Genomic DNA, 10,925 nt, shown 5'->3' with positions numbered 1-10,925 from the left:
AAAGACATAGGAAAGAAGTGACTTCTCTGAAGTATGTAAATGAAAAAGAGAATGGTTTTCTACTAGGTTGTGTGTATATATTGTATGTGCAGGTTTCTTTGCTTTTTTAATGAGATAGCCCATTAATCTGAGAAAACTTTTGAGTATTCTTTGTGATTTTAAAAAAAGATACATTTCACAATAGCCACATTGTGACAAATTCTGAAAAGAAAAAGTTTGGATGGAAGCACTTTTTGCCCTCATTTGAGTTTCTTAATTATTCCCTTCTTTTCCTTTTCATAACCTGCCAATTCTGTTTTCTTCCCATTACCTTATATAACTGGCAAGAAAACCCGGTTCTATTAGCTCAGGACAAGAGTTTGGCAGGAGCAGTGGTAGGAAGAATATTTCCAATTTTTTTTTTTATAACAACCATAACATTATTTCACTCTAAATTGATACCCAATGCTTAAGCTCTAGAATGAACAAGGGGATAATAATATGCATTTTACTATTACTTTACCTTCGTCTTTACCTCACATATTAGCATTCATACCAAGGCCACTTCTCTTTTGTTTTTAGATTGTATGCTTTGTGAGCTGAGTAGATGTTGCCTTCCATGAGATGAAACTGTTACTTTTTCCTAACTCATCTTTTTTAGCCCATACCTAGGTTTCTAATGGTTAATTAGCTACTGCTATCTGCTTCTCTCCTGATAACAGAAAGAAATGACTCTAACGGCTTTATTTTCTTTGCTTGGGTCTAATATCCGTGGATCTTGCTATCTTCTTTTCAGAAGAATTTAGTCTTTTATTCTGAAAGCTCACTATAGGGAAGGCAGTGACACCTGGGGTACAGATGTTTTTCTAAGTCACTTGAAAGTCCTTCACTTAGGAAAGAGCTGTATAAAAAATCTGGGTCTGGTCCACTTAATATAGATTATTTTTAAATAGTAGAACTAATGACATTATAACAGCTTTTCTTCTGGGGACGAAATGGAAAGGTGAAAGATGTCAGAAGAAATGGTGGATTTTTCAGATTTTGCTGAAAATATAGCAGTATCCTTATTGTTTTCAGTGAAACCATGGATGGGAGAATGAGTAATAAAACTGCACTATTTGACAGATTTAGACAGCTGGCTCCCTCACAAGAAGCTCACATTTTGTTAATGTCACCCACGTTGAATAAGGGATGATTAGATGGTAAGGTCCATTTACAAAAATGGTTGTCAGGACTTTTTTTTTTTTAATTGTAAAACTTTCTGTGATGGAATTCAGTAAAAGGGCTACGAAGAGAAAGAAATGGAGACAAAAGATTGCTATTAACCTACAGATGCAGGCTACTGCAGGGTTCATTGCAAGATTTGTCACACTGTTGAGCCAATGAAGTGTTAGTGTGACTAGAAGGGACCACCCCTTTTCTGGGGTAAGAGGGCAATTTGGTCTCCATGCTCATTTAATTCTGAGACGTCTTTGAATAGACTGTCAATTGAATCTAAATTGTGCAAAATTATGCATGCACTTTTTAATGCAGCCTATTGTTCACTAAGCACTGAACCAAGATTTCTCAACCCATTTCCATTTGGCATGAGGTCACTTGAAACTTCAGTAATCATATATGGAAGACAAGTGCAGTGTACTTGTCCAATCCTTCTACATTGTGTTTTCTACTTAAGTGTTCGCTGTGCTTCAATTACACATTTCTCACTTTAAAACAATAGAGAAATACTAGCTACAAGATGTTTTTTAATTGAGGCTCATATTCCTGAAGGTAAGGGGCAGATCTGGGAAATCAGCGTGTGGAGCATGATCTATATAGCCCTACGGTCAGATTCCAGAGGAACGACGTTTACAGAAGGACGACTACAGTGGGTGTGTATTTGTCATGGGAAGCTGTGTCTTTTTTCAGTAGTGCAAAGAGTCCTTATCACTTTGTTACAATTCAAACGTGGAGAGCTGGCCTCGAAAATCAGAGAATGTCTACCAGACTTTTTGCAGTTGGAAATTAGAACATGTCATTTCTTTAAAGATCTGAACAGAACACTTACAGAAAATTTATTGATACATTGACCAAAGAAAGGATTTTCATTGTGCTCTGAAGGAACATGTACATTGGAAGTCATATCTGGTAAGGATTATTCTATTAAAAAATTTGTACACATGACAGCTTACATAGGCAAGGTTTGTTAAAAATGAGTGAACTCTTCTCCACTGAGGTTCGATTCAGTGTGAAATCGGCAACATTCTAATCACATAGACTCTGCCAGTCTTGCTATGGTGCAAAGCACTTTACGAATGTTTAATGCTGGAATTTTATAAGGATTAGTTGTTTTCTTGCTTTTTCATCCGTCGTTAATGATTACATGTTGGCACAAGGATACATGGCTAGATTAGATCCACAGCACATTAAAGACTGTTTGCTTTCTCATTCCCCTTCTTTCCAATTAAGTTGGTGAAAAATGTAACTTTAGTATTTTACGGGACAGGGTAAAGGTGTTTCATCTAGGTGATGTCTATATTATAAAAATAAAATAAACAATATAAATATGTAACACAAACCCAGTGCCTATTGTTACATAAAATATACAATAGAAGCAGACCTATTGATTTTTAAAATATGCCGTTAGGATTTAATTATAAAACACTTGAGAACAATCTTGAGATTAGATTTCTCTGCCAGTAGAAGGTAAGTGCCTGACATTCTGTAACTGGATACATTGATAAAAATGAAGATTACAATTTTACATTTAGAAATCCCATCAGGGAGTTCTGAAACATTTCTCATATTTATAGTCCTTTAATATAAAAATATAGACATTTTTATTAAATCCATCAGATTGCACAGCAATGTTTCAAAACTCCATTAAAATTGACTTACTATCACAGACAGAAAATTCCTGGGAAGTCAAATAAGTTTCTTCAGGTGACATAAAAATTCTGTTATCAATATACAATGGAATTTCTGTGTAAATTACTCCACACAAGAAAATATATATTTTTAAAATTCATCTGTTACGCAACCGCATCATAGGGGTTGTGAGCGTGTGTGTACGTGCATATGTGAACAAACGTGCCAACATACACACACCGGATCTGCACATTTCTGGAAATTATCTTTAAATTAATCAAAGAAAATGAAATCACAGGAGTGTGTGGCAGGATAACAGTCTTTCTTTTAATGAACAGGATCAAAAAGAAATGCCCACTGGAAAGGAATATTCAAACAGTTCCAGAAACTATACAATGTAACTTGTTAGATCCAGCAAATAAGATGTCATGTCAATGATCTGATCAAGAATACCTGCCCTGGTCACTCTGCGGATGCTTCTGTCCACTTGTTCACACTGAGGGCCAAGATATCCTTTTTTACAGAGGCACTTGTTTGGCCTAACGCAGACACCTCCGTGACGACAGGCAGGCTCACATTTTGCTGGGGGGAGAAAAAGAGCAATAAAATTACACTTTCATTCTGTAGGTCAGATAACAGCCCTTAGTCTGAGGCCAACAAGTGTTTGATGAATAAGGGAAGAGAGGGAAAGAGGAGGAAGACAGCGACCCAAAAGAATCTATGCAGGCAGAGAAGACAGTTTTCAGACACCCAGTTTTGGGGGCCAGCACTCAGTAAAGAAGGAAAGATACTTCAGGACAAGCAGAGATCATGGAAACCAATTTCAAGCTCTTGCACAACTGACTCTATTTACAATAAGGATTTCAGTTCTTTCAAAACTCTGCTTCCTACGGGCATTTCCAACAGGTGGCTTTCCAAGCAACTCCATGTTGCCAATAGCATTAGATCAGGTCCTCAACGTGGGAGAAGGAAGCCTAGGAGGCCCAGTGGTTTTGGAATCTCCAGCCCAACAAAAAGGAATGGAGAGTTTCAGGGTTTAGTTAGATGGAACGCCCAGCATGGGGACTCCCTTGGATTCCTCCTTCCCCTGGCTTCCAGGGGGCCTACCGCTGGCTGTGGGTTTGGCTCTCTGATTATACTTGGAAGCCCATGTTTGGGGTCAGTGTAGTTGGCCAGCAAAGGATAATTTTGAGCAATCCTTTTCAGGGTTACTCTACTCAGCATAGAATCTCTTCATAAAGAATTTTTACCACTGTGATACAGGTGGTGTTATGGATTGAACTGTATCTCCCAAAATGTGTTGGAATCCTAATCCCTATGCCTAAAAAAAAATAATCCTGTTTGGGAATATGGTTTTCTTTGTTAGTTAATGGGGCCATATCAGTGTAGGGTGGGTTCTAAACCTAATCATTTGTGAGCCATGAAAAGAGCAGATTAGACACAGACAGGGCATGTACTGGGGAAGGCAGATGCCATATAAGGATGGGCAAGGAACTAAAAAATGCCCAGGGCTGCAGACAAGGAAAGAATGCCATGGAAAAAGGTGACCCTGATTTAGGCTTTTAGCCTCCAGAACTGTTAGAAAATACATTTCTGTTCTTGTGGTCTTTGTGTTACATCAGAACTAGCTAACTAAGACAGGTAGGAAATATAAAGATTTACTGCTAAAATGAGATAGAAGGATACATTTGGATACATAAATTGTCTTTTGCTAATAGGATAAATTTGGAATGTGCAGCCACTGTAAACAACAAAATTCCTGAAATCCACTTCCTTATACTTTCAAGGGGCAGGGTCATTTTCACCTTTTCAGAAGCATTAAATCAAAATTTGGAGGGGTTTGTGGCTGACTTCATAGAAAAGAAAGGACAAGAAAAAATACGCTGTTTTCTCTTTTAAATTTGGGTGAGATGAGTCAACTATGTGGGTCTGTGAACAACGTTCTTGCTGAAGTAAAAAGTATCATGAGTAGATTACTTTTATAAAATGGTTCTAATTTTTGTTATGTAGCCGACCTTTAAATTTGATTCAGTGGGAAGGTTAAAGTATTGTACTGAAGTAAAACTTCATGTTAACTCAAAGAAACTATTTTTGCTTATATCACATATAATTATTACCTCATAATTGCACTTACTTTCAAAATGATTTGTTCACCCTCAGTTTCAAACACACTGTCACTAGAAGGGACTCAATAAATATTTGGTAACTGGTGACCTGAGGTGACTTAAGAGGTAGGGACAAAATAAAATGGACACTAGATAAAAGAAGTAAAAGAGTAGATATTGTCAGGCATCCAAGAAAGCCTGAGGGGAGGAAAGAGAAATTATCGGGAATTAAAATACTACATTGGAACACTGAATTTGATTCTCAATTTTTTGGCAAGCAAAAGGAAGATAAATAATATACTGTAAGCACTTGTTTTAAGTAATGCAATTACCTAATTTGAGTTTCAATTCTGATAGCTATTTCCTAGGTATCCCATAGTATTAATCACTCATGTAATGTTATCAGTCATGAGGCAAATTAATCTTAAAATGTATACTGTATGGGCGAGTCTTTAAATTTGGGCCATTCTTTTGTTAGACAATAAATAAAGCAGACAATTTATGGCTATATATTTTGAAACAAATATATCTTTAAAATAAGTGAAAAAGTATGAATTAAAATATTAATTTATGACTTTCTTTTTTTTGGCAAGAGGCACTTTAATATTTGAAATACCAGAGATCACAATCTTTTCTAAATAACATGTACGTGATGGTTGTTGAAACATATTTTTAACATATGCATCTTAAACTTTAGGTATCGGAATTGATCTAACTTTTCTTACTTCATACCAAGTGGAACATACACATCATTGCACGTGATTGAGGCAATGGCAAGTCTAAGGATATAAAAGCCTGGAATAAATCTCCTTTGCTCTCTGAGCAGCTGTACACCTAGCTGATGATTCACAAGGGGGAATTAAAGAATCTCATAATATGCCTCCAAATCGCTGCGTTTCCCCGTTTTATTTAACAGCACCCACTGAAAAACCCTGTTCTCAGTTCGCCGCAGCAGGCAAGCAGTAAAGCTGGGGATGGCATTTATGGGGTGTCTGGAAAATGCTGGCACTTGGAGAGGGGTTTTGCCAACCCTAAGTCATTGGCTGACGTGAAATCTCAGAACCCAAGACAGAGAGCACTGGAGAGACGATCCAGTTGTGCTGTTCTCATTTTTCACATTCTGAAAGGACTCAATAATTTAAAGATCTCTGATGCTTCTGATTAACTTACATAAATGAAAAATTCACATTAAGAAAACGGGCAAGATTACATCCACCAGTTCAGAAACAGACCCAGCATGAATGACTGCAAACCGCTAAATACTTTTGAACACGAGGTAATTCTAGAAGAAATAACTGATGCCAAGTTCTTGAGTGCACAGAACTGTCCCATCCCTAGGCTTTGCAGAGATGATGGAAACACTAACCGATTCTGCAGAAGTCCCCCTCCCAGCCTGGGCTGCAGCAGCACTTTCCCGTGGGGGTGCAGTAGCCGTTCCGACAGAGCCGGGAGCACTCGGACGTCAGCATCTGCGCAGAATGAACTGTGGCTCGGCATTCCTCCGGCATTAAAGGTCTGCGTAAAAAGGCAACCGTGAAACATGTTTTTTGGTTGAAAATCAATATTGGAAAGAAATCTAGTTTGTTTTTCCCTAGTCTCTTACAAAGCAACGTCTTCTGCTTTCCAAAGAGAACTTTCTTTTAACTGACTTAGTCAGAAAGATTTACAACTTTCTAAGAATAGAAAAGGAGTCCCTGGGTGGCACACATGGCTAAGCACTCCACTACTAGCTCAAAGGTTGGCAGTTCGAATCTTCCAGGAGGCACCTGGGAAGTCAGGCTTGCGATCCCCTTCTGAAGGGTCACAGCCTTGAAAACCCTATGCAGCAATTCTACTCTGTACACATGGAGTCGCCACGAGTTGGAATCAACTCAAGGGCAACTAACAAGAACGAGAATAGAAAATGCACTTGAGTAAGGAAACAAATGAAGCAGTCTGTAACCAAAGGGACTATATTAAACAGGCAGGAATTTCAGATAACTTTTTTCAGGTCGATTTTTTTTTTTTTTGAAGAGTTATCATAATATATTTGTGTTTGTGTATACTATTGATTCAAAGTTTAAACCCTTCATGCAAACAAAGATCCATATATAGAGAGAATATATATACAGGAAACCCTGGTGGCATAGTGGTTAAGAGCTCAGGCTGCTAACCAAAAGGTTGGCAGTTGGAATTTACTAGGTGCTCCCTGGAAACCATATAAAAAAAAAAATAGGGCAGTTCTATTCTGTCCTATAGGGTCGCTAGGAGTCAGAATCCACTCCATGGCAATGGGTTTGACTTTATATATATATATATATACACACACACACATATATATAAATTTTATTTTGTCCTGCTATGAAGAAAAAGAATGCTAATGGTAACAAACAGAAACATCTCATTTGCAATGTAAAAAAAAAAAATTTATTTGCTCTACAACTGCCATCATTTATAGGGGAAACCAAAATACCATGGAACAAGATTTTTATGAATCTGTTTTTGAAACAAGATGCTGTCATTCCAGCTGGGTCCGGCTGGAATTATCGGCCACAACTGCTCATTATCTAATCTCTGGGAAGAAATACGCAGTGGCACTTTTCTATCAGTTACTGTTCCCCACAAGGCCACTGTGCGGTGAGAAGGCTCTTTTCAGTTAAAGAATGTAAACAAGACGTTTTCATCACCAGTTGAATCACCACCACCATCAGGATGGTCAGCAGTCCTGAGTCCTTAAATACCGTAGCACAGAAGGTGATAATTATAGGTCAAAACTGCCACAAGGGGTAAATTATATCGCTTTCTGAGATAAACAGTAATTAAGCCCTGTAGACTCAGTTTTCTAGACATAGGTTAGCTTGTTATGTCCCCGTGACAATACGAACACTGATAAAAATTTGCGGCCTGACCTCTGCCTGCTTCTGCAATAACTCAAAACCATATGAAAATGTGTAGCCACTTCTCTAGCTCCTCGTCCTCAATCAAAGCCCCACCCTATGTTGAAAGGATCCTGTTTTGCAGGTAACATGGCAATTCAGAAAAGTCCATTAAATCTATTCATCTTTTCATTTAAATCTAGGAATGGTCTATTTATGTCAAAGAGCCTTAAGGCATTTCATGGACTGAGCATATTTTCGTTCAGAAAGCATTAAAAATATTTCCCATGTGTCTCCAAGAGTCTTCTCTATGGAAATCAGGGCCACCACCACCATGACCTAGTGCTGTCGAGGGGGATGTAAAGTAAGGAAAATGTTAATTAGCTATGCCAGTGAAAACCAGGACATTATCTAGGCCTTGTTATTGCGGAGGAGCCCTGGTGGTATAGTGGTTAAGAGCCTGGCTGACAACCAAAAGGTCAGCAGTTCGAATCCACCAGCCTCTCCCTGGAAACCCTATAGGGCAGTTCTACTCTGTCCTTACAGGGTCACTATGAGTCAGAATCGACTTGATAGCAGTGGGTTTTTGGTTTGGTTCTGCTTTTGTTGAACACCCGAGGTGGCTTGATTTTTTTCCCATATAAAAGTCTGATTTTATCTGTGAGACGGTGGTGGCATTTTTGATCACCAGAAGAGCAGTTTTTCAGTAATCAGGAAGCTCTTCTGAGTCACAGTCCAAGATCATTTACCACATGCCATTCAGTAAGTAGGGTCACTGGGTGGTGCAAACAATCAATGCGCTCCCCTGCTAACCGAAAGTTTGAAGGTTTGAGCCTACCCGGAGGCACACAGGAAGAAAGGCTTGGCAATCTACTTACAAAAAACCAGCCATTGAAAACCTGTGGAGCGCAATTCTCCTCTGACACACATGAGGTCGCCATGAGTTCGAATCACCTTGATGGTAAGTGGTTAGTGGTTATTCAGCAATCAGGTATTATGCTAATTTGACCGGTGACTAAAATTTTAACATTTTAATGCGTGTCTTTATCTTATTTCTGTTTAGTACTGACTCATTTACCCACTTCCTGACTTTTTCAAGGAAACAGACTCAGAAGTAGAGTGTGTCGAAAACATATTATATGTTATGCCTGCTCGTTGCCGTTGAGTCCATTGCAACTCATGCCGGCTCTGTAGGCCAGAGTAGAACTGCCCCATAAGGTTTCCAGGGAGCACCTGGTGGATTTGAACTGCCGACCTCTTGGTTAGCAGCCGGACTCTTAACCACTACACTACCAGGGTTTCCACTCCATGTTATAGGTGATGCAAATGTGCAAGCACATAGCGCACATGTGCTCCGCAAGATAGTCTCAGCCTGATCCAATGAATCTACACAGAAGACACCATTTAGATCAGGGATGGAGGTAACTCCAGTTAAACAACAACAACCAGAAGATGTTGCCCGTTTGAGGCCAAGGGTAGGAGCACTGATCTGTGTGCACTGGGAAAAGGAATAACAACAAGATGAATAGGGATCTAGTACTGAAGTTCAGTTCTTCATGACAGGGTACCTGATCCTAGTTCCCTGCTGATCCTCCAGGAGATGCTTGAACCATTTTTCACCAAACTTTCCAGTATGTGGAAACTCAGATTACAGAGGGGATTCTCAGTTGCGTTTTTTTTTTTTTTGCCTAAGATTCAGTAAACGTCTATCTATCTGCGAATGTAATTATCTCATACTTGGGCTTGTTTACTTAAGCTTATGCAAGCCCTTGAGGCTGTCATATATAAACATTATGATCCCCTTAAGTTTTTATTTAAAACACCTGGGAAAATTACTTTTTTTTTAATGTAATTGATAAATAACATTCCTTACTTAGCATGTTAAGCAATTCCTCTCCTTTGAAACTATTATTCTATCAGAGACTGCTTAACATGAAAATTACACAAAAGACAGCCTGTTTCTTAAAAAGCTTCCCTTCTCTTAGGGAGTGGGTTATCCTATCTCCCTTTCCCGTCTCCACTGAAACGAAAGTTTTCTGAGGGCAGAAATTACATAGTCAATCCTCTCCAAGTCCAGTCATTCACTCAGGCAAGGACCATGCTCTTCACTGGGGTAGGACATAAACCAGACAAGGTCCTGATCCTCACAGAAACACAGCAAGGAAGACAGACATGCAAACACAAAAGTGTAATTTGGTGTGATCCTTATTTATGACACAGACGTGTATGAAGTATCGTAGAAATACAGACGAGGGAGCAACTAGCTTAGGGTTGTGGGACATTATAGGAAGGAGATGACATTTAGGCCACTCAAATATTTCATCTTGTCATGCTACTTATATTCATAGCAGCTAAGGAAATACTATATAGACATTCAATACACGTTTATTAAATTGAATTGAAAGTATATAGTATTAACTTTCTCAAATATATTTTCTGAATATAAACTTGATGAGGACAAATACTTCTCTTTGTTCTTTTGTGTCTCCCCAGGACCTAGAAGAGTGCCTAGCAATGGAAGATGCTTAATAAAAATCTGTTGAATGAAAGAATGAATGAACAAATGAATGAAATTAATAAGAATACAGACTTTTAAAGGGTGGTTGTTTCTTTTTTATGTTATTGGGCAAAGGTATTAGGAATGTATGGACTATTTAGGGGAGGGATATCATTAATGACGTAGCGGTTAAGTGTTTGCAGCTAACCAAAAGGTTGGCAGTTTGAATTCACCGCTGCTCCTGGGAAACCCTATGGGGCAGTTCTACTCTGTCCTGTAGGGTCACTGTGAGTCAGAATCCACTCAACGGCAATGGGTTAATTGCTAACCAGAACTAGATGGTGCCTGGCTACCTCTACTGACCGCTCTGATCAGGGCCACAATAGATGGACCCAGATAGAATGGGAGAAAAATGAGGAGCAAAACTCAAATTCTTAACAAGTCCAGACTTACTGGACCATCTGAGACTGGAGGAGTCCCTGAAACTATCGCCCTGAGATACTCTTTAAACCCTGAACAGAAACTGTTCCTTGAGATCACTTTTTAGCAAAATTACGGATTAGCACACAAAATAAAGGATATTATTCCTGAGTACAGTGTGCCATTAGAAAACCATCTATATGAGACCTAAAGGTCAACAAT

At 38.7% G+C, this 10,925-nt stretch overlaps 1 protein-coding gene across 1 annotated transcript in view; it reads right to left on the bottom strand.

Moving 5' to 3' along the window:
* Positions 1-3,125: 3,125 nt before the first annotated feature.
* The window catches only part of HHIP (hedgehog interacting protein), a 111,493-nt gene continuing 103,693 nt past the window's right edge, over positions 3,126-10,925 (bottom strand). Inside the window, exons 12-13 of the mRNA XM_064267542.1 lie at positions 6,298-6,446; positions 3,126-3,408 (exon numbers count right to left, since the gene is read on the bottom strand). Of these exons, the coding sequence (XP_064123612.1) occupies positions 3,215-3,408; positions 6,298-6,446 (343 nt within the window). The 3' untranslated portion in view covers positions 3,126-3,214. The remainder of the gene's footprint in view (positions 3,409-6,297; positions 6,447-10,925) is intronic.

The sequence above is a fragment of the Loxodonta africana genome, chromosome 13 (assembly GCF_030014295.1).
Source record: "Loxodonta africana isolate mLoxAfr1 chromosome 13, mLoxAfr1.hap2, whole genome shotgun sequence".
Lineage (NCBI taxonomy): Eukaryota > Metazoa > Chordata > Mammalia > Proboscidea > Elephantidae > Loxodonta > Loxodonta africana.
Note: the sequence above shows the minus strand (reverse complement) of the source record. Positions and strands in the feature narration are given on the sequence as shown.